Below are 22,140 nucleotides of genomic sequence, written 5' to 3'. Positions count from 1 at the left end.
TGTTAATGCCTCCTGGGCATACTCTGGGATGGGGCTCTTCCCCAGTGCTGGAGCTGCTTCTTGCCACGGGATGTGAGGGAGCCCCCAGCCTTTCTGGGCCCCTTCCTGTCCCCTTCTTGTCCCCGTGCTGCCCTGTCCGGCACAGGGCACAGCGCTGGGGCGCTCTAGCCCCCCTGCGGCTCAGCCCGTGGCCCAGCCTGCCTGCCCCTCTTGGGCATGGAGGGGCACGAAGGGGGGGCAGAGCTTGCCCCAGTGGTGCTGGGAGCAGGCTATGGGGCAGTTTGCTGCTGCTGAGCTCATGTTTTTAATTACCGCCCTCCCCTTGCTGACGGTACGTCTGCCTCGCACAGCACTGTACAGCCCCCCGTGCAGCCCCCCCGAGGTGTGGTGCAGCCCCTCAGCCTTCCGCGGCCGGGCCCTCCCCTCGCTCTGCCCCCCTTGCTCCGCGCGCTGCGGAGCGGCCCTGCGCCCTGCTCCAGCGCGCCGCCCCCATCGCGGCCCGCGAGCCCTGCGGGCGGCGCCGGGAGCGGGGCCCGCGGGGCTGCGAGCTGCGCCGGCCGCCGCGGCGGTGCAATAAAGCGACGGAGGTTGTGAACGCTGCCTGCGCCGGGGCCGGGGGCGCGCGCCGGGGGCGGGAGCGCGCGCTGGGGGCGCGGGGGGCCGGGGGCGCGCGCGGGGGGCCGGGGGCGCGCGCGGGGGGCCGGGGGCGCGCGCCGGGGGCGGGGCCCGCCCGCTCCGGTGTCACGTGCCGCCGCGTCACGTGCCGCCGCCCCATGGCCTCGCCCGTGGCGGCGTCAGCGCCGCCCCGTCACGCGGGCGGCGGCGGCGGAGCGGCGCGGCGGCAGCATGGACGAGGAGGGCGGCTACGGTCAGCGCGGCCGGGGCGGGGGGCGGCCGCGGGCCGGGGGGAGCCCCGGGGCGGCGGGGGGCCGGGCCGGGGGAGCGCCGCGCCGCGCCGCGCCGCGCCGGGCCGGGCCGGGCCGGGCCGGGGGGAGGTGCCGTCGGGGGGCCGGCGCGGCGGGGCCGCCTGCCCGGGGCAGCACCGGCGCCCGCGTGCCCGCCGTCGGGGCGGCGATGCCGCGGCGCGGAGACGGCCGGGGCCTCGCTTGTGCCGCCGCCTCCCCGACGGGGCCTCGGCTGCCGCGGGAGCTCGGGGGCAGCAGAGGAGACACCGGCGAGGAAACGGCTACCGGAACCGAGAGCCGCGGGCGCGGCGGCCGGCCTCGACAGCGCGGCCGGAGGCCGCCGGCAGCGCTGCTCTGCTCTCCCCGCGCGGCGCCGCGTCCCGGACCGGGGCCGCGGCGGATCCCGGGCGCCGGGTTCGGCTCGCGCGGCGCCCGCGGGACGCGCCGCGGCAGGCGGCAGCCCTGCTCCGGCCGCGCCGCAGCCTCCCTCCGCCCTCGCTGCCTCCCGGTGCCCCAGCGCTGGGCCGGCCCGGGGGGGCCGCCGTGCCCGGACAGGAAAGGCTCCCGCCGGCCGGCCAGCAAGTTTCCCTTGAGCGAGGCCTCTGCGGAGGGAGGAGGCTGCTGGGGGCCGGCTGGGTAGGGCCCCGGGCGAGTCCACTGAATCCTGGTGCTCCGCGCCCTGGGCCGTGCTGGTGGCGGCTCTTCCTGGGAGTCGAGGTCGCCCCGGGCTCTGCTCGGGCTCGGAGGGTGGTTCGGCCCGTGCTGGCTCCCGGGCCGCTCTTCCTGCCCGCAGCGCTTGTGCAATGCAGATTAGGAGGCTGCTGCGTCCCGCCCTGGGCGGCGGGGAGGCACCCCTTGAGATAAGGTACCAGCACTTGGCTCTCCAGATGCGCGGTGTCTCGAGGTGCCTGTGCGTACGGGCGTCGAGCGCAGCCCGTTAGCAGGAGAGCGCTGCAGGGAGGGACCCCGAGAGCAGCCTCTTGTTTCTTCCTGGAACTGGCTGCAAGATGACCTGGGTCGTTTTTCAGCGTCAGAAACCGCCTGCTGACCGAGCTGCTCGGGCCTCAGGGCAATGCGCGGGATGGGCAGCGCAGCTGCCTCCGAGTCCTCGCTGCTCGCCTCTCCAGTGCCATGCAGGGCATCGTGGTTTCCCTCTTCTGTAGCAGATCCCAGTGCTATCCCAAAGCCCTTGAGCTCTGTTAGTTTTGGATGATCTGCCAGGGCCTCTTGACGTGGTGGGAACCCTCGGGGTAGGCTCTTGCCGGTGGGATTCTGCTGACGCGGGTTTCTGCCTCGCCGCCCGCACGGTACGCGACCTCTCTCCAGCCGTCTGCCTCAGCAGAGGGCAAATCCCTGGATAAGCAGCTGACGGCACAGATGTGGGCTCTCTCCGCCTTCTCCCTGCCGGGGTGAAGGGCTCCGCTCCTACCCCCTTCTCTGTATCTCCCCCATCGAGAGCTGGAAGCATCCCTGGGTCGGAGCGGGCGAAGCGGTGGGGTAGCAGGTGGCGAACACGTCGGAGCCGGCGGAGCTCCTCGCGGGTCTCGGGAGACACCACGGTGTCCGGCAGGAACGCTGGCGGAAGGAGGTATCGTGGCAGGGAATCACCCAGGCCGAGGCAGCGGTAGCTGCCGGCGAGCAGCCTGATCCCATCCTGGCTCTGCGGGCACCGGTGTCCTGAGCTGGGTCGCAGCTCGGCTCACGACTGGCCTCAGGATGAGGGGGACTGGGCAGCAGCAATAATCCTGCTGCACCCGAGAGATTACTGCTCGTTCTGGGCTGGGGGATTAAGGGATTTCTCTAAGCAAGGCTGATGCAGCCTCTTGCAAAGCGGCTTGTGCTTGGAGGGCCTTGCTGTCTGGGGTGGTGGCCGGCACCAGGAGGTGGTGTAAGGCGCTGGAGGCTGCTGAAAGGAGGGCAGGATACCAGGAGCCTCGCTGGCAGGAGGGCAGGAGCTTTCCCAGCCTCCCCGTGCCAGCCCTGCTCCTCTCCCTGCTGCCGGCTCGCCGAGCTCTGTTTCCCGGAGGGCCGGGCAGGCCCTGGCACGTCCCTTGGCGCGGGCTCAGCGGGGCTTCTCGGAGGCGGCCCGGGTGCCCGCAGCTTGAGCCTCTGCACCAAGGAGACCGCGGGTCGTGGGAGACGCCGCTGGAGCAGGGAGCCCCGGCACGGTGCCGGTGGGGCACTGGGCCCCTGCGCGCTGCGGGGCCGTGCGGCCGGCGCGCGCCCGGTTGCTCTCCCTGCCCGGTTCTCGCACCGGCGCGCAGGAGAGGGGAAGGTGCGTCCAGGCCCTTCTGCGGCGCGGCTCAGGGTGAGCCGGGGCGCGTCGCTGAGCGGGGCCCGGGCAGCGGCTCCCCGGCAGCGCGCGGACGAGCGCTGCGGGGACCCGGGCCCGCTGCGGCAGAGCGGCACGGCAGTCCCGACCGGGAGACGGCAGCGGGCTCCTGGCAGCGCAGCACCGCGGGAGAGGCAATTAGCTGGTTCCTCCGTTCACGTCGGCGTCGGGAGCGCGAATAAGCTGCACTGCTGGCGCTCTGTAATTACACGTCACGGGCGCGGGCAGGGCCCACGTGTCTCAGAGCTGCTTTTGGGGCTGTCTGTGGCTTTGGGCACGTCCTGCCGAGCTCCGAAGCTCTCGGTCCGGGCCTGAGGCAGGGAGTGCAGCTTGCAGGAGGGCAGCTTGTTTCCCAGAGCCCAGTTTTCTGACGGGCCGGAGCAATCAGGGCCTGGAGCCGGCGCCACCGTTAGCGTGACAGCGGGGACGTTTCCAAGCGCTCCCCCTCACCCGGGGACCGTCCTGCAGGCAGCGCTGGAGGGGCGAGCCAGGCCCGGCGCGGGGAGGTGCCGTGCCGCGTGCCGGGGCTCTCCGCTGGGAAACGCTCGCTGGCCCCGCTTGAAGCCAGCGGCGCCTCCGAGACGGCGCCGGGCTGCTCGCAGCCGCCCGGCTCCTCCTTGCCGCAGCTCCTCTCCCGTTGCCCGTTCGCCTCCCGGTCGCCGGTGCTGCCGAGAGCGGCTGCTCGGCAGCGCGGCAGCGGCCGCGGGGCCTCTGGGGACGGGGGAGGCGGGCGGAAACCAGGAGGTCGGTCGCGTGAGCCGGACAGCGCCGCGCAGCGCTCGCGGGCAGCCGCCGCCGAGTCCACGTTTCCCCTCGGTCGGCGCGGAGGCCGCGTGCCGCGGTCCTGCCGTGGGTCCCCGCGCCGCAGTCCTGCTCCGGCGGCTGCCGCGGCGCTTCCCCGGCTCCGCTCGGCCCCGTCTCTCCTGCAGCGGCTCCGTTTTCCCGTGGCTCCGCGCGTGCCGCCTGCGGAGTTGGTTGTCGACCGAGGCCGGCGGCGCTCGTGGCTCCTTGCGGCCGAGGGCCGGCAGCGGGGCCGTCCGCTGGGCGCTGCCTTGTGCCCCGACGAGCTCTGGGGTTCGTTACCCGGACCCCGGCCGCGGGAGCACCCCGGGACCCCGAGCGGGAGCGGAGGCGAAAGGGCCTCGGGCCGCGGCGCGTGCAGGGCCAGCGCCGGGGCGGCGCGTCCGCCCGCAGCCTGCCACGGAGCCGCCTGAGCCGCTTTGCCGGGGGGCCGGCGGGAGGGAGGCAGGCTTGCCCGTGCCCGTTGGGGCTGCGCCTGGGAGCAGCCGCGCGGCTGGCGCCCCGGCCCCGGCGCCGAGCCGCGGCGGAGCCGGCGAGCCCACGCGGCACCCCATCCCCCTGCTCCCCACTTATCGCCTTAGCCCGCGTTGTGGCTTTTTATGCACCTTCCTTTATGCAGCGACAGTTGCTACGCAACCGCCGGCTCGCTCGATGCTTAAAGCTCTAATACGGAGGGATAAAACCGCTCTAAAAATATCCTGCTGCTGGCCGCCCCTGGGGGGCAGAGAGCCCGGAGCAGCGGGGCGCTGAGGGAAGTTCCCAGCCAATTGTGCCCGGGGTGGCTGTGGCCGCTCGGGGCCACGGCGGCAGAGCGCGAGCGGGTCCGCTTTGCAGCAGGGAACTGGGATTGGCTGCGGTTGGCGTGTGGGCTTCTTCAGCCGGGAGCTTCCAGTTGCCGGAGTCTCGTTCCTCCTGCTCCAGCCAGGCCAGGGAATCCTCCGTCTTGCCCTGCGCCCCTGCCCTTGCCCGGCGCGAGGAGGCGTCTGCTGCGGCGCGAGGAGCCCCCGGCACCAGGGGTCCGGCGGCTTGGGCTCAGCGCCGGCAGGCCGGGGGCTGCCGGGCGCAGCGGGTGCCTGCCGGGCCTCTGCCTGCTCCTGCCTCCCGCGCTGTCCTGCGGAGTCGGAGCCAGCAGCCTCCCGCGCAGGATCCCCGGGGCCTCCGCAGCATGGGGACGGTCAGCGAGCTCTGCGCCTCCAGTTTCCAGGCCTTCCTGTGCCCCTCTGCGCTCTCCAAGGCAGGTAGGCGCTTTGTCCCCTCCCTTCCCCTCCATCTGTGCAGCATCCCTGGCTCCCCGGGGAGACGTGCTGGTGCCCGCGGCTCCAGCTCCGGCTCCATATGGCTCTCGCCAACAGTGGCATGGAGAGTCCTTGTGTCCTCATCGCCTCCTTCCTGCGCTGCCCGGCCTCCCCAGGCCCCGCTGCCAGGCACCGGGCCCTCGGGAGGACGGCCGGTGCTCGGTGCCGCTCCGGCACCAGGGCCAGGCTCCCTGCGGGGACAAGGGTGTTCGGGAGCCTGCAGCAGCCGCCGGCAGGGCAGGAACAGCCCAGTGCCGCTCGGCAGGCGTGCGTGGCCGTGGCGCGTCCTGTCCCAGCTCCTCGCCCCCCCGCCCCGAGCCCTGCCTTGGGTGGCAGGTTGCTGCTTAGCAGCCCTCGCTGTGCCCCGCTCGAGAGCCAGAGCAGGCGCGCGTGGGGCTGCGAGGACAGCTCTGGGAGACGTTCTGCTCCTAACCCAAGTCACAGGGCAGCACGGCGCCCGAGCACTGCTGCGCGTTGGGGCTGGGAACTGCTGAGCTCTGTGGGTTCCTGCTGCTCAAGCGTGGGACCAGCGAGGGCAGCTGTAACGTGAGATCTGGGGGTGTGAGACCAGCGCCTGCCAGTCCTGCGCCTGTGCCAGTGGATGCGGCCGAGCAGCAGGCTGAGCGCAGGAAATAAGCGCCGGGGCTGGCGTGGAGAGGCAGCGAGGTGCGCGTGGGCCTGGTCAGCGCGGCTGCGGGGCTGCGGAGGGGCACGGCCGGGCTGGGGTCGGTGGCGGCTCCCCGCAGCCGCGTTGTCGGCTCGGTGAGCGCGGCCGAGCTGGTGCTCGCCTGCAGCGCCGCGCGCCCCGGCTGCGCCCTGCAGCCGGATGCAGCGCGAGGGCCCTGGCTGCTCTCGGCGCCGGGGCCCGGAGAGGCGACGGGGCCCGGCCGCCTGGCAGGGTCTTGCCTGGCGCTGCCTGTCCCTAGACTCTTCTCCTAATGTACCTTGTCCGTCTGCGGGGAAGGACAGTGCTGACGCAACCCAGGATGTGCAGAGTGCAGTGAAAACAGGATGTGGTGGCGCAGAGACGGGGGCAGGAAGTTTCTCGGGGCCCCGCGTGCCCCTCGTCGGCACTGGGGTGCAGCGGGTGCGAACGCTGCGCCCCGCTGCCCCGGCTCCTCTGCCGGCTCCTCCCTTCAGCTGTGCCGCCTCCGGACCGCGGTGCTTCCCAGGGGCTTTTGCTCCTCCGGCACAGCCAGGCTCCCAGTGGGGGCACGGCGTGAGCCAGAGCCCCTGGCCTGCGGGAAGGTGGGCTGCAAGCGTGGCTTTGGGCTGAAGGGCTGTTTGGAGCCTTTTTAAACCGTTCTCCCTGGCTTTCTGCGGGGGTCTCGAGGAGAGACAGGCCCGTCTGCAGGCGGATTTGGGGTGCTAGGCATTATCAGGTGCTCTTTTCCCATCTCTCGTGTGGTGGAGCAGGATTTAGCTGAGTCAAGGTAGATGAGATTCCTGCAGCCTCTCCAGGCAGCTGGCAGTGGGACAGGGAAGGGCCGAGGGTTTGCTCCTGCTCCAGGCGCTGCCCAGCTGGCTCCTGGCACCCCGCCGTGCAGCGGTCCCTTGCGGGGAGCTCGGAGGGGAGCTGCCAGGCCTCAACCTCCGTGGCAGGGTGCTTGGGTGTGCTGGGAGGGGATCTGCCTGCTGGCTGGTGCCAGGCAGGGCCCGGGGGTCCGCTGGGCTGGCAGAGGGGAGGGGAGGAGAGGGGGCCCCAGCATGTGCGCAGCGAGTCCGAGCCGTGCCGGGCCGGGCCGTGTCCTGGCAGCCCCGCCAGGCTCGTCCCAGCGGCAGGAAGGAAGGGCCGGGCTGCTCCGGCTCCCGCTGGCCGCCCGCTTGGAGAGGCGGCGGGAGGCAGGGACCCCGCCACGTCTGGAGCGATCGGAGCTGACGCGTCTCCCGTCCTGCCTGCAGCCTCCGGCCGCCCCCAGGCAGGACAGGGAGGGGAGCCCGGCCGCGGGGCCTGGGCTCTCACTGCTGCGCCCGTCCCGGGCGGCAGGAGCAGGGCGCCGCTGGTGCCGGCTCCTGGCGAGGCTGGGATGACGCCCGGCTCGGCCCCGGAGCTCGTTGGCCCTGCGCGGCCGTGACTCACTCCGGGAAGCACCGTGGAGGCAGGTGTCCGCGCCCCAGGGAGCAGCGCCTCTCCGGAGCTGCGGGCAGGCGGGCGCCGTGGATACGGACCGCGGACCCGGGGTGCAGCCCGCCGGGATGGTCCTCAGGGTGGAGGGCAGCGGTGAGTCCGGCCCGGAGAGGGGGAGGCTCGCGGGGACGGGGCGGCGGTGCAGGCGGGCAGGGCCGGATCCTCGTGTGCTGCGGTCCCAGCTGTCACCGGCCACATGTAGCGTCGATGGCTCGGGGTGGGGAGCGTCCCAGCGGCTCCAACGCCATTGCGGGGAGCCGGCCCCGGCCCTGCTCTGGTGCCACCCGCGGGTGTCCGTGGGCAGGCGTGGGAGCTCAGCAGCCCGGCCTGCCGGCTCGCGCTGCTGCTTGTCCCGAGGGCGCCGGGAGGGGGGAGCAGGAATGCGGGCGAGCGTGGCCGGCGCGCCCCACGGAGCGGCTGGGCTCTGTGCCCAGCACGGAAGGAGTTGGGGACGCCTTCCTGCCCTGCGCAGCCTCTGCCAGCCTCCCCCGGAGCCTGGGACGGGCAGGCAAATGCAGCCGGGGCCCCTCGCTCCCCGGGGGTGATGTGCGGGGGGTTCGGGGCCTGATGCAGCAGTTCCCCGTAAGCGGAGGGTGGGGAGTGCGCGGTGCGCAGTCCTGAAACCGTCGTCCGTGCTCTCCGGCTTGTGCAGGAAAGCCTCCAGCCTGCGTGCGCCGGCCCGGCGCGTGGGCTGGGTCCCCTCGCACCGCGCTCCGGGCCGGACGCGGCTCTGGCAGCAGCGGCTGTTCCCGCTGCGGGAGCGCCCGGCGCTCGCGTGGAGCGGGAGCGCGGCGCTGGGCCCGGCTCCCAGCGCGGCTGCCCGCAGCCCGGCCGCTCGCTGCGCCCGCCCCGTGCGCGCCCGGACAGCCGGCGTTTCCCCCCTCCCTGGTAGCCGTCTGCAGCACGCGGGCTGCTGAGACGAGGCACGTCGGCCCCTCGGGAGCCGTCTGCTCCGCTTGGCGCTGCAGGCGCCCTGCTCGCGGGCGCCTGGCGCTGTGCGGGGCTGCCGGGGAAGGGTTAACGCCCTCTTCCTTCCCCGAGAAAAGCAAAAGCACTGCAAAAGCACTGCGTCTGGTGTTTCTCTTCCTCTCTGCGGTGCTGACATGGCTGGGCCTGTGTCACGAGGGTGGCGGGGAGGGGCGAGCCCTGGGCTGCCCTGCGGCGTCTCCGTCCCGCTCGGCTCGTCCGCGCTGCCCGGCACGGCGGGGTGCGCGCGGCGCCTCGGCCCCGACCGCCCGCGCCGCGGGCTGAGCGCTCGGCGCCTTCGCGAGGGGCTGCTCAGGGGCTCTGCGAGCGCAGCTCGGGGAGCGCGGCCCCCGGCCGCCTCCGGGGTCTCGAGGTGCCCGCGGCGCCGGCGGAGCCGCGACAGCCCCGCGTGGAGCGCTGCGCCGTCCGCTGAAGCAGAGCAGGACTCTGCCGACGGCGCGCGCTGCGCGGGCGCCCCGGGAGGACCGGGCGCTCCCTCAGCCGGCGCCCCGGCCTCTCCCTGAGCTGCAGGCCCAAAGCACGCGTGGGGAGACGGCTCCGTTCCACCCGGTGACGTGCTGCAGCTGGAGGACTTGGGGTTTCTTGTGTCTGGCAGCTACCGTGTAATTAAGCTCAGCCCTCTTGGAGCAAGCCTCATCTTGCTGATGAGCCCGGCTGCAGCGTGGGACCCGGTGCCCGGGGATCGGGAACGCTGGGTTCCCGCAGCCGCCTTCGCCGGCTGCGCTTCTGCTGGCAAACGGTCCTGCTCCCTGGTGATAGGAAGAAACGCTGGGAAGTGGCGTGAACCTGCGGCAGCTCGGACAATGCCCCCAGTATCTTAAGTTTAAGTAACTTCTAAGCTGGTCCCATGACTTGGGGGTCTGATTCATACTTCCTAGTGTGTGATGCCAAAGATATTGGGAAGCGTTCCAGTTGAGTCGGAAGGGATTGTGTCGCAAGCTTCAGGGTGACACTGACCTTTTCATGGGAGGACTTTTGTAAAGGAGGAAGCTCGTCAGAAAAACCCAAGCAGAGCAAGGAAACGGTGCTGAGTTCAGAGGTGCAGTTCTTCAGATCATGATTGCCCCAGAGGCTTGTGACCCTCAATGAAGAGAGAAGTGGCTCAGGGAGCTGCTTGGTTAAGAACAGTGCTGGTCCAAAAGGACATGGTGTCAGCTGGATGCGAGCAAATCTGAAAGGGAGAGGGGGCTTCTGCATCCCAGACAGGAGAGACTCGGGAACAGCCTCTGTGGGAAGCACTGCGGGTGAGTCTGAGCCTGCAGGTAGCAACTGGGAAGAGCAAATTGGGCAGAGACGGGAAGCGACGGCGTAGGGACCATGTGCCTGCTATTGTGGCCCTGATGGTTCCTGGGGCCTTGGCGAAGCAAACGTTTGGACAGGGGAAACCGCAGGTCATCGCAGACCTGCCTGACTCCTATCAGGCAGCTGCTGTTTGGAGCAGGGGGGTTGGTAGCTCACGTTGGACCTGGTGAATGAGACACAGGGTCTTTGGCCCCCGGGGACTGGTCAGGAAGCAGGGGGAGATGGATGTCCATCTGTGTCGTGGGAAGGCCAGGACAGGTCAGCAGATCCTGCTGGTAGGCATGGCCAAGCTGTGGGGAAGCCTCTGCTGGGTTTGGGTTCTTCTCACCTCGCTCCCTGGAGGGACCTTGTTTTGGTGTTTTCACGAACGACCTTGATGTGGAGTACAGGCGAGCTAATGAAACCCGCTGACAGTTGGGAGGCGTAGTCTGTTGACAAGAATTGGGAAAGCTGCAGGAGTAGCGGGGTGACCTTGGGGACAGGAATTAACAGCAACGGGATGCCATTTAACTGTGCGGAGCGAGGGGTCACGTGCTGGAGAACACCAGGATTTTCTCCTGCGAGCCGTGGAGCTCGTGAGCTGGAGGCGACGGAGGAAGAGCGGCACGCAGTGCCTGCCGGCCCCGGGCCTGAGCTCGCGGGATGACGTGTCGGTGGCGGAGCGGGGCACCTTGCCTCGCGCGCGGGCTGGTATCAGTGCCGCCGCGCGGATGCGGGCGAGCGTTGCCTGGAAGGGCGCGTTGGGCTCCGTCGCCCGCGGCGGAGGAGGATGGACGCGGGGGGAGCCGCCGCGCAGGAGGGCCGCTCGGGCGGGCCTCCCGGGGCAGCGGGGCCGGCGCGGGGGGGAGAGGCGGGCGGTGCGGAGGAGAAGGCAGGAGCGGGAGCAGGGCGGGTGAGGAGCTCCGGCGGCCGCGGGGCTTTTCCGGGCGCCGGGGCAGCGCCGCGGGGAGGGGCGGGGGCGGGCCGGGCCGGGCCGGTGGGAGGGGCCGGGCCGGGCCGGGCCGGGCCGGGCCGGGCGGGCGCAGCCGCCGGGCAGCGCCGCGCTGCGGGGCGCGGGGCTCCCTCGGGCCGCGCGGCGCCGCGGCCCCGGTGAGTGCGGGCGGGGGGCGCGGCGGGGGCGGGCGCGGCCGCCGGCGCCGGGAGCGGAGCCGCCGCGGGGCGGCGGCTGCGGCGGCTGCGGGCGGGGCGGCCCCGGGGCTCGGCTGCTGCCCGGCCTCGACCCCAGCGCCGGGTCGGGGTCCTGCCCCGGGCTCCTGCCCAGCCCCGGTTCGGGATCCTGCTTCTGCCTCTGGCTCCTGCCCCAGCTCGGGGCTCCTGCTCCAAGCTCCTGCCCAGTCCTAGCTCAGGGTTCCTGCTTCTGCCTGGCTCCTACCCCCCGGGCTCCTGCCCAGCCCCAGGCTCCTGCTCCGAGCCCCTGCTCCAAGCTTCTGCGCAGCCCCAGCTCAGGGCTCCTGCTCCGAACTCCTGTTCCTGCCCCAGCTTGAGGTCCTGCTTCTGCCTCTGGCTCCTGCCAGCCCCAGCCCGGGGCTCTGGCTGCTGCCCCAGCTGCAGGCTGCTGCCCCAGCACGCAAGCTGCAGCACAGCATGAAGCTGCAGCCCTGTTGTTTGGTTTTTCTTTCCAGGCAGTGGTACAATGGGCCCTTGTTGTGTCCAGAGCTCTCAGCCCTCCTCGGGACCGCCCGTGCTGGACTCCCACTGCTGCCCCTCGGCGCTGCCGGCTGCTCTCTGCCAGGGCTGGGCGCCCCTCCACCCCCGGCTCCAGCGCTGCCGGGAGGGCTGGAGCAGGTCCCCGGGGGCTGCATCACACCACCCCGCTGGGCGGGGGTGCGCGTGGTGGGGGAGAGCAGCCAGCCGGGCTTCGGCAGCCCGTTCCCTCGCGCTGGCCCTGGCGGGCGGCGGGGCTGGGCTTGCCCGTCCGGCGTGTTGTCCCTGCGCCCCAGCCGCGGCTGGCTGAATCAGCAGGAATCTGGCAGTGCCAAGCTGGAGCACGCTCCCCCGCCGTGCCGCAGCTGCTCGCTGCTTGGCGATAGGAATGCGCGTGGCCATTGCATTCCTCGCGTGCCGGCAGGGGCACTTGGCAGCCCCTGCGCTGCCCTACGAGGCCTGGAAGGGGCTGTCGCTGCCCCCCGTCCTCTGGTGACCCAGCAGCTCCACATCCGCGCTCATGATGGGCACCAGGCTGCCTGCTGAGAGCAGAGGGCAGCGCGTGGCCACGAACGCGGAGCCCGGCGCTGGCCTGGCTCACTGCCTGGCTGTGACCGGGGAGGTTTCTGCAGGCTGTGCGTGCTAACCTGACCGTGTCTCCTCTCAGTGCCCAGTGACCTGACCCCGGAGGAGTGCCAGGAGCTGGAGAACATCCGGCGCCGCAAGCAGGAGCTGCTGGCTGACATACAGGTATGGATGCTGAGGGCCGTCGTGGTGCCTCCTTGTGCACGCCCCTGCCTTGGCAGCCTCTTGCTTGGGGTTATCTCTGTGGGAGGCAGCATGTGTCACTGGGCAGGACCATGTACAGCACCATTTGGGGTCTTTTTCCTGCTGCTTGGGAAGGGGGAGGGTGACAAACCACTCGGGGGCCCAGCGGGTTGTTCTCTGCCCTGCTGGGGGAAGATGCCAGCACGCTCAGGCCTGTCCTGCCCGTACCTGTCGCGTTGCAGGAGTGACGTGGGAAGGGATGGATCGTGGGGCTGGCTGCTCAGTGGGACCCATGTGGCCCCATGGCATAGTCCAGACCGAGGATGCGCTGGCCTGGAGGACCGGAGCTGTGGGGAACCCCTGCTTTGCTCCCTCCTTCCTTCATGCTGGCTCTGGCTCTTCTCTGTGGTATTTGCCAGCCACTTCTCAGCCCAGGGGACGATACTGAGCTGGGACCTGAGAGCGCTGCAGCCCCTTCCTCCTCCTTGGGAACGCTGCTGGCGGGGCTCTCGCTGCTGGGATACCCCAGCCCTGGCTTTTGGCGCTCAGCCACTGGAGCGGGACCTGGGGGGAGCGTGGGGCTACTGGTCCAGCCCACCTGAAACAGCTGGAAGGGTCTGGGCCTCGCTTGCTGCCGGGTGCTGGGGACCTGCAGAGCCCTGCGGCAGGGTGCGGGTCGGCTGTAGCTCCCGTTCGTGCTCCTGTCGCCTTGCCTCGCCAGCTCTGCTGCTCCTCTCAGCTCGCACAGGCTCTTCTAGAATTTCTGAGGCAGAAAATTGGAGCCATTGAAAATGCAGGGCAAGGAGGCCTGGGCCCGTGGGGTGGATTTCAGCAGCTGCTGCAGGGATCCCGTGGTCTGTCCCCCTGCTTCCTCATAGCGGAGGCTCTCTGCTGCAGGGCCCTGGCAGCCTGGGGAGAGGATCCCTGCAGGGGACGTGGGCCCCGGCTGGCAGCCAGCCTGTCCTTTAGGGCAGAGAGAGTCGTGGCTTTTCCTGGTGACCTGCAGAGCCCTGGGCTTTGCGCTTCCTTGTGCCTTGCCTTGTGGCATTGGTGTCTCCTGTGCCATCCCCTCCCTGGCACAGCCAGGGGCTGTGGTTCTGGGCCAGGCCATTGCCCTGGCAAAAGACTGCGGGGTCAGTGCTCATCTGGGACGCCCGTCAGTCATGTCTGTGATTAAGGCAGCAGAGGCTAATTACTGCCATATGTTGGGCATGATCTGAAGGGATTAGGAGATAATTTTATTAACCTCTGAATCTCTTCCTTCCTGCATGCATGGAGCATGGTGGTGCTGCAAGGGGATTAGCGACGGGGTGCAGCTGACTCCCTCCCTTCCAAATGTTCCAGGAGCTGGTTCAGCCACAGGACAGTGCTTGGAGCAGGAGGGAAGGAGGGTCTTTGTGGGCCCCTGGATGGAGAATGGCCCTAGGACACCTGTCTCAAAGCAGGGATGCCTGGCCTTCGGATCCCTGAGTCTTATTGCCCTTGGGCTCATTCCTGCCTCCATTGAGTCCTGGTCCATGGGGAAATCCTGCCTGCTCTTGGATGTGGGAGGGAAGGGAGCTCCTGGGCCCGCACCGCCTTCAGAGCTTGGAGTGGCTGGTAGGTTTGTGAGGGGTAGAGCCACGTCCTGTCTCAGCACACATCTCTTCCCCCAGCGGCTGAAAGATGAGATAGCAGAAGTGACGAATGAGATCGAGAACCTGGGATCCACAGAGGAGAGGTGAGTGCTCTGCGGGAGCACTGCAGCAGCTGGCTCCTGGCAGCCCGGGGGTCTCTGCCAAGCCCCGTGCCCTGCCCGGAGCACCAGCTTGCCACCAGCAAGCCAAGCAGTGCACCCCCATCCCGTGCGTGCTGCTGCGGGCGGCATTCCCAGGCACTCTTAATTCCTGGATGGCAGTAACAGGATCCCACCCTGAACTGCTGCTCCGGAGGTCTGTTTTTCCAAGCCTCAGCCCCTGTCTGGCCACAGAGACTGTCTGACTTTGTTATTCTGAGCTGGTGCCGGTGGTGCCAGCGTGGGATTAGGGGGCCCGACAGCCGATGGGAGCTGACTCGCAGCGTCATTTCCAATCACCCTTACGCTGGCCCCGGTGGGCCATGAAGGCCGCTCGCCCCAGAGCGCTGTTACACCGAGCTGCCAGGCTTGTTCAGCCTCTCCCCATGCGGAGACGTCCTGTGGGGATGTTCTCTGTGCCCAGCACCCCGTTCTGCACGTGACAGCCCCAGGCATGGCGTGGGCTGGGCTCGGCAGCTCCTTCGCTCTGAGGCCCAGCAGGCTGGCAGCAGCTCCGTGCTGGCCTGCCACGGAGCTGGGCAGAGGTGTGCGGAGCGGAGTGTGCTGCCTTCACCTGCTGCAGTTTGTGCCCGGGTTTGATGCTGGAGGACCAGGGCCAGCTGAAGGAGCTCAGCGTACTTTCATGTCCGCGCTGACCGTGTCCCTGCAGCGCTCTGCCCAAGGGGTGAGGGAGCGAGTGGGAGCCGGGCTTTTCCTGAGCACTCAGAGCTGGTCTGTGCCTTGTAGGAAAAACATGCAGAGGAACAAGCAGGTGGCGATGGGCAGAAAGAAGTTCAACATGGATCCCAAGAAGGTACTGCTGGGGTCTGCTGGGCAGAGTGGAGTACAGGCTCCAAATAGGGCCACGTCGAAAAGGCACTCGCCTGCCCGTCTGGGAACGGGGCGCTCCTGCGGGCTCTGCTCGCTTCGTGGTCCGGGCGCTTGGCCGTCTCCCCGAGCTGAGGGCAGAGCCAGCGCGCGGCAGCAACGCTGGGGAGGCGGTGAGCGGGTTGGCGGGGTCAGCAGCAAGGCCCAGAGCAGCACCTCTTGCACTGCTCCAGGGCATCCAGTTCCTGATCGAAAACGACTTGCTGAAGAACACATGCGAGGATATCGCTCAGTTCCTCTACAAGGGGGAGGGCCTCAACAAGACAGCCATCGGGGACTACCTGGGTGAGAGGTACGCTGGGCCAGGGACGGGTCTCCCGAGGGTGTCCCAGGGTCAGGATCTCAACGTGAGAGAGGAGACTCGGCAGCTTTTGGAGCTTTATGAGCGGCCCTGCCGGCTGAGCGCGGGCACAGGGCCGGGGGCATGTCCTGTGAGCCACGGGGCCTGGGGCTGCCTGCAGGTCGCTAGCAGGATGTGGGGCTGCTGGCCTGCTGTGGCACGAGCCTGTCATGCCAGCCTCTTGCTGAGCACTGGGGCTGGCTGGTGGGCTGTTTGATCCGTAGCTGGCACTTGCAGATGGCCTGTGCAAGCAAACCAGCCCAGGACTAGGGCTGGGGCGGAGCTGTAGGTTTCCCACCCGCAAATGAGCCGAGTGTGGGACAGAGCAGCGGGAGATGGAGCCCTTGTGCATCTCGGCAGTCACAGGACTGACTGATCATGCGTTCCTCATACCCTGGCTTTTTTCCCACAGGGATGAGTTCAACATCCAAGTTCTGCATGCCTTTGTGGAGCTGCACGAGTTCACCGACCTCAACCTCGTGCAGGCCCTGCGGTGAGCGAGGGGCTGAGGCAGGGGCAAGGGCAGGGAGCTGAGCTGTGCCCCGCCTGGCACTGCCTGCACCCCGGCTGGGGAGACGATGAAGGACTTGTGCGGGGACATAGCAGTGTGAGCAGGGCTGGAGGGCATGTGGGTCTGGAGCCCCTAAGGCAGTGTGACACCTCGCTGTTTGCAGGCAGTTTCTGTGGAGCTTCCGGCTGCCTGGGGAGGCTCAGAAGATCGACCGCATGATGGAGGCGTTCGCCCAGCGGTACTGCCAGTGCAACCCCGGGGTCTTCCAGTCCACAGGTGAGAGGCTGCCCCAGCGCCCTCTCCCCAGCCGTCCGGCTCTGCAGCTGACTTTCCCCCTCTGTTCCTGTAGACACCTGCTATGTGCTCTCCTTTGCCATCATCATGCTGAACACCAGCCTGCACAATCCCAACGTCAAGGACAAGCCCACGGCAGAGCGCTTCATTGCCATGAACCGAGGCATCAACGACGGGGGGGACCTACCTGAGGAGCTGCTCAGGGTGAGGGACGGTGCAGAGGGCCAGGGGCTGGGGTGCGGAGCTGGCCTCTCCCAGGGCTCCCAAGGGGCAGAGGTGATGCCGTGTGTCTTTGTATCAGAACCTCTATGAAAGCATCAAGAACGAACCTTTCAAAATCCCCGAGGATGACGGCAATGACCTCACCCACACTTTCTTCAACCCCGACCGGGAGGGCTGGCTCCTGAAGCTAGGTGAGTGCTGGCAGAGGGGAGGATGTGGCCTCGGGAGAGCAGACTCTCCCCTGGGGAAGGAGCTGGGCCGTGCGTGCAAGCCACCTGCCTGGAAGCAGGAGCTGGCGCCAGGGCTGCCTGCACCTAGCCTTCCGGCCCAGCTCCGGAGCGTGGCTCTGCGGAGGGGTGGGGAGCTGCAGACGTGGGCTCAGCTCACGGGGAAAGCGTCCAGACGTCCAGCAACCGTCCGTCTTCCCTGGGCTTGTCGGCAGCACCGGAGCCGCAGCTGACGGTGCGGCCGGGCAGGCTTCCCGGAGATTCTGCCTGCGTTGCCCGCTGTAGGATGGGCAAGTCCTGGGGTGCAGAGCTGGTAACAGGGTCTGGCGTCAGAGCACAGAGACCACGAGGCCCTTCTCGTCACCAAGTCACAGCCGCGTCCTGCTGGAGCAGGCCCCAGGGAGCGAACGGCGAGCTGCCCCCAGGCTGCGTGCGTCCCCCTTCCATGCCACAGCCCGGTCCCTGCCTCACCTTCCCACAGCATTATCACCTCCGCATCCCGGCTCCACGTGCAGGCAGCATGCATGGCATCCCCGCGGCCCCACTGCAGAACCCGGCTCTCGCAGACCACGAGCCGTGCCCCACGCCTTGGCTCCTGTGGCTTCTCACCTCGGCAGCTGTCAGGGAATTCTCCACCTGCATTGAGCAAGGAGGGGGGGAGGGAGGTGCTGGCAGGAGCAGGTTCCGGCAGCGGCCTATTCCTGGGGCTCTTGCTAGGGTTGGGACTCCAACCCCAACGTCCTCTGATTGGGGAGTGTTTCTGCTGTATTGCCACCCCCTCGGGACTGGAAAGGGGCGACTAGAGCAGAGCCAGGCAGGGCTGTGCTGGGTGTTTAGGCAGGAGCTGCCCGCCTCTCCGGCCCTGAGCGGGGAGGACGTGGGGGGCCTTGGGGAGCCCCAGACCTGCCTCTCCTGGCCCTGAGCCAGCCCCAGTGCTCACTTGGCAGAAGGGACTAGTGCAAGGGCAGGTCACCCCCCCCCCCCCCCCGCCCCATGCCAGGGCCGTTTGCCGCTGGGGAGGTCGGAGAAGACATCGGAGCATCCGTGTGCTCGCAGCCGCCCGGCCGCAGCCCCGCTAGCGGGGCGGCGAGGGCGATGTGCCGAGGGGACGGCCGGGGGCCCCCCGCCCCGCAGCCGGGAGCATCGGGCTCCTCTGCCCCAGGCACGGCCGGCGCCGGGGGGGCCGCGCGCCCTTGCCCCGTGTCCCGGCGGAGGGGGGACCGGTCCCGCAAAGCCACAGCGAGCCAGGGCGCGTCGGCCCCCGCAGCGGTGCCAGCCGCCCCGGCAGCCCCCGCTGCTTCCCTGCTGCCGGCCCGCCCTGCTGACACCACGCGCGGCCTCTGCACGGGGCCGGGGGGGGTTGAGTTCTTTGGGGTTTCCTTTTTTTTTTCTTTTTTTTTTTTTAATTTTTTTTCTCCCTCATTTGTATGTTTCCATGATTTTGGCTCTTCCTTTCCTTCCCCCAACTCCAGGAGGTACGTACCCCTCTCCCCTTGCTCTGCTCATGCTGCTGGGGCTTCATTGATTTCTTTCTTTTTCGTTTTTAATTGCTGGTGATTAGTCTCATTGCTGCTGCTGCTAACCGACCGCACCGCCTCGGGGACCTCGCCTGCCGCAGGGGAGCAGCCCCGCTCCCCGCGGCCGCCCAGGGCAGGGACGCTGGCTGGTGGCCTCCGTGGACGCCGGACGCCCCCAGCCCCACGGTGCCCCCCGCGCCCGGGGGGCCGCGGCGCGCCGGGAGGGGGCCGGGAGGGGCGCGGACGGGAGCCGGCCGCCCGCTCGCAGCTCGCAGCGCGCCGCGGCCGGCCGCCTCCCCGCCCCGGGCCGGAGCCGCCCGCGCAGCCGGGCGCCCGGCGAGCGCCGCGGAGGGGGGCGGCGCCGCGGGGCGGGGAGGGTCGCCCCGGGGGGGCGGCCGGGCGGGGAGGCGTGGGGAGCGCGGGCGCTGCCCGGCCCTGGGCCCTGCGTTCGGGCTGGGGCAGCGCTCTGGCCGGGCTGGGGGGCAGCAGGGAGGCAGGGGGTCGTGCAGAGGGGGCTGCGGCGCTGCAGCCAGGCTGGGCGAGGGGGGGCGAGCGCGGCCCCCCGGCGCGGCCGCGGAGGGGGAGCCGGGCTCTCCCTGCGGTGACGGCCCCCCCGGGGTGCCGGGGCAGGGCCCGGCGATGCCGCAGCCCCCGAGCCGGGGGAGCAGCCGGCTTCTCCTTTGGGACGGCGGCTGCGGCGCTTGCTCGAGGCGAGCATCCGCGCGCCGCAGCGCCGGGCCGACGCGCTGGCCGCGAAGCAGGAAGCCTCCGCGCTGCCTCGCCGCGGGGCCGGCTCGTTGCACCCCCCTCCGACCGCGCTGACGTGTTTCCTCGAAGCGCGCTCACTTCTGGGGAATCAGCACTGTGGGGGGAAACAGGCTCAGCGCGCCCGGCCCGGCCCGGCCCTCCCGCCACCCGCCGCCGCCATCCTCATCCGTCTGCTTTCCGCTCTTGCTCGTGCCCTGCCCGGCGTGGTTTGTGCTGCTGCTGCTGCTGCTGCTGCCGCTGCCGCCCCGGCGCCCGCGGGCGCCCGCGGGCCGGTGCCTCTGCTTGCGCCCGGGTGCTTGTCTGTGTGCGTGTCCTTGTCGTGGGCTCCAGCGCTGCCGTAGCCTAGATGTGCCCGCGTGCTTCCCGCGCCGGGGCTGCGCCCAACCCGCCCCTCTCTGCTCCCAGGCGGCAGGGTGAAGACGTGGAAGCGACGCTGGTTCATCCTGACCGACAACTGCCTTTACTACTTCGAGTACACCACGGTCAGTAGCCCTGGGGCCGGTGCGCGCCGAGCTGGGACAGGAGGGACGTCAGTAGCCCTGGGGCCGGGGCGTGCCGAGCTGGGACAGGAGGGACGTCAGTAGCCCTGGGGCCGGGGCGCGCCGAGCTGGGACAGGAGGGACGTCAGTAGCCCTGGGGCCGGGGCGCGCCGAGCTGGGGCAGGAGGGACGTCAGTAGCCCTGGGGCCGGGGCACGCCGAGCTGGGGCAGGAGGGACGTCAGTAGCCCTGGGGCCGGGGCGCGCCGAGCTGGGGCAGGAGGGACGCCGGGTGCGGGATCCGCTCGGGGGGCTGAGCGCCGGCGTGGGCTGCGGGTCCGTGCGGCCACAGGGCTGGCTGCTGCCCACCGGGTGCCGGTGGCCACGTGGGCGCAGACGCAGACCTCGGGGCCAGCGGCGCTTGAGGGCTCTGCCCAGGGATGTGTGGGGAGAGGGGCTTGGGCAGCTAAAGCCCCCTTCTCTGCTTGGCCCCCATCAGGACAAAGAGCCCCGGGGCATCATCCCGCTGGAGAACTTGAGCATCCGCGAGGTGGAGGACTCCAAGAAGCCTGTGAGCATCCCGCAGGGCCCCGGGTTTGGAGGTGGCAGGAGCTCGGGGCGGCAGAGGAGGGGACGTCGGAGGTGCCGCAGCTCCCGGGCGGCAGGGCTCCGGCAGGGCCGCCTCGGCGTCCCGGCCTGGTACCGGGGTGTTTCTCAGGGCCGTGGGGTGCTGGGTGCCGGCGGCAGCGCGGGCATCCGCGTTCAGCTGTTGGGGTGCCTGGCGCCGGGGAGCGTCCGCAGCCCCCGCTCGGGCTGCGTCGGAAACGTCTCCTCCCTCCCCAGAACTGCTTCGAGCTCTACATCCCCGACAACAAGGACCAGGTGATCAAGGCCTGCAAGACGGAGGCGGACGGGCGGGTGGTGGAAGGGAACCACACGGTGTACCGGATCTCCGCGCCCACCCCCGAGGAGAAGGAGGAGTGGATCAAGTGCATCAAGTGAGCGCTGCCCCAGGGAGCGCCGGATCGGCCGGGCGGGGGCCCGCGGCCGGCCGCGCGGCTAACCCGGGCCTCCTTCCCTCTGCCAGGGCAGCCATCAGCCGGGACCCCTTCTACGAGATGCTGGCGGCCAGGAAGAAGAAGGTGTCCTCCACCAAGAGACACTAGCAGCCTTTGCCGGTCCCACGAGACTGGCGCGGCGCGAGCGTCCGGAGATGAAGCGAGCCCGCCGCGGGCTGGGGCCTCCCCGCAGCCCGGCCCCCCGCGCCCCGGCCCCCGCTTCAGCTTCGCAGTTTCTTTTCCACAGGGCGCGGGCGGGGGGAGCCCGGGCGTCCCGGCGGCTCTGGCCCCCCGAGCAGCGGGGCTGGCGCTGGGACGCGGCTCGGCCGCGGCCGGGCAGGGCGGTGGGCGAGCGCTGTCCTCCGGTCCCGCTCCTCCCCGCTCCGGGGCCGGGAGGCAGTGCGGGGAGCCCCCGGGCTCCCCCCAGCACTTGGCCCGGGAGCCCTTGCGCAGACGGCGGCTTTGGGGGTGCCGGGGTGGGGGGCGGCCGGGGCGCGCTGGGGAACGGCCCCACGTGGGCACCGCTCCCGGCCCTCGTTGTAGAGGGCCGGGTCCGTCCCGGGCTCCCTTCCCACCGGCGCCGGGTGCCGTGCTGAGCGGCACGGTCCCGTGGGGTTGGGGCCGGAGCTCGTCTCCGCTGTGGCGTGCACCGGCCGCGGGGCCCGACGGGCAGCACCCAGTGGAGGGTCGCGGCTGGCCGGCGCCAGGCTCGGCGCGCGCTTCCCGCCGGAGCGATCCGCGGTCCCGCCTGCGGCACGAGGAGCCGCCGCGGCCGGCACGGGGACGGCTGCTCTCCCCGGCGGGCGGCTCCGCGGGAGCTTGCGCCAACCGCCGTGTCTTGTCCCGCTCCCCCCGCCGCTGCGCACCGGGCCTGGAGGGAGGCACCTGGACCAGTATTAGTCTATTTATCAGAGGTGTAAATATTTCTGTATAGTTTTCTCCTTTTAGATTATTTTGTATGTCGGCGTTGTTCCGTGCAGAGACCTCTCTCTGGGAGGGCGGCGGTGTGGCAGCAATTTTTTTATTCTTTTTTTTTCTTTCTTTTCTTTTTTTTCTTTTTTTTTTTTTTTGCCATGCCTTGTAAACTAGTCCTGAGGATCTGCAGCAAATAGACACTGAACCTGCGCTCAGCCTCGGCGCTCGTGTGGTCTCTGCGTGCGGGCCGGGGCAGGGCGGCGGCGGCACGGGGAGCGGGGTGCCGCCGGGGCAGCGGGCGCCCGCCCGTGGGGCAGGCCCCTCGGCCAGCCCGCGCTCGTGGGGCGGGTGCGGGGCTGCCGGATGAGCGAGCACCGGGCATGGCACGGGCCGGGCGCCAGGGTGAACGCGGAGGGGTCGACAGGCGCGGGGCGGGCGGTGCCGGGAGCCGCGGAGCCCCGCGGCGGCGGCGGTTGCAGCGCGGTTCCGCGGCGGTTGCAGCGCGGTTCCACGGCAGTTGACTGCAGCCAGCAGCCGGAGCCAGCTGGGCTGCAGACGGTGGGGTTAATGGTGGGGGGGAGGGTGGGGTATAGGGCAGGATGGGATGGGGCAGGCTGTTGGGGGGTGATGGAGCTGGGGACCGTGGGGCAGGAGGGTGATGGGGCAGGCTGGGGGCGGCGGGGCAGGCAGAAGGTGATGGGGCTGGAGACCATGGGGCAGGCTGCCGAGGGATGATGGGGCTGGAGACCATGGAGGGGGGCAGTGGAACAGGCTGGGGGTTGGAGGGCTGAGGGCAATGGGGCAGGCAAAATAGGGGCAGGCTAGGGGGTAATGGGGCCTGCAGGGCTGGGGCTGAGAGCAATGGGGCAGGCTAGGGGGCAAAGTGTCTGGGGAGCACAGGGCAGGGGGCGATGGAGCAGGCTGGGTGTAATGGGACAGGCTGCTGGGGGGTGATGGTCTGGGGACCATGGGGCAGGGGCAAAGGCG

At 70.2% G+C, this 22,140-nt stretch overlaps 1 protein-coding gene across 5 annotated transcripts; it reads left to right on the top strand.

Annotated features, from left to right (window-relative positions):
• Window positions 1-781: 781 nt before the first annotated feature.
• Window positions 782-21,368, top strand: CYTH1 (cytohesin 1). 5 transcript variants are annotated; one of them, XM_062591463.1, is made up of 13 exons: window positions 782-868; window positions 12,062-12,144; window positions 13,818-13,882; window positions 14,684-14,750; window positions 14,998-15,116; window positions 15,577-15,657; window positions 15,839-15,951; window positions 16,025-16,173; window positions 16,271-16,383; window positions 19,107-19,185; window positions 19,680-19,751; window positions 20,024-20,178; window positions 20,268-21,368. In XM_062591463.1, exons 1-13 carry the CDS (start codon window positions 847-849, stop codon window positions 20,344-20,346), a joined length of 1,197 nt encoding a protein of 398 aa, XP_062447447.1. In that variant the 5' UTR covers window positions 782-846; the 3' UTR covers window positions 20,347-21,368. The 5 variants fall into 5 exon arrangements, 4 of the variants coding, with proteins under 4 accessions (XP_062447447.1, XP_062447446.1, XP_062447445.1 ...); XM_062591462.1 differs by lacking the exon at window positions 782-868 and adding an exon at window positions 7,080-7,554 and having other exon boundaries at window positions 16,271-16,382; window positions 19,109-19,185; XM_062591461.1 differs by lacking the exon at window positions 782-868 and adding an exon at window positions 8,853-9,692 and having other exon boundaries at window positions 16,271-16,382; window positions 19,109-19,185.
• Window positions 21,369-22,140: the final 772 nt, after the last annotated feature.

Source organism: Rhea pennata, chromosome 19 (assembly GCF_028389875.1).
Source record: "Rhea pennata isolate bPtePen1 chromosome 19, bPtePen1.pri, whole genome shotgun sequence".
In the NCBI taxonomy this organism is placed as follows: Eukaryota; Metazoa; Chordata; class Aves; order Rheiformes; family Rheidae; genus Rhea; species Rhea pennata.
This window is presented reverse-complemented; position numbering and strand designations above follow the sequence as displayed.

Bases quoted from the DNA above. Each gene is read 5' to 3' on its own strand.
- CYTH1 (XM_062591461.1), top strand. From the start codon at position 9,608: ATGCGAGCAAATCTGAAAGGGAGAGGGGGCTTCTGCATCCCAGACAGG. The intron at 12,145-13,817 runs GTATGGATGCTG...CTCTTCCCCCAG, and splicing joins AGCTGCTGGCTGACATACAG to CGGCTGAAAGATGAGATAGC. The intron at 20,179-20,267 runs GTGAGCGCTGCC...TCCCTCTGCCAG, and splicing joins GAGTGGATCAAGTGCATCAA to GGCAGCCATCAGCCGGGACC.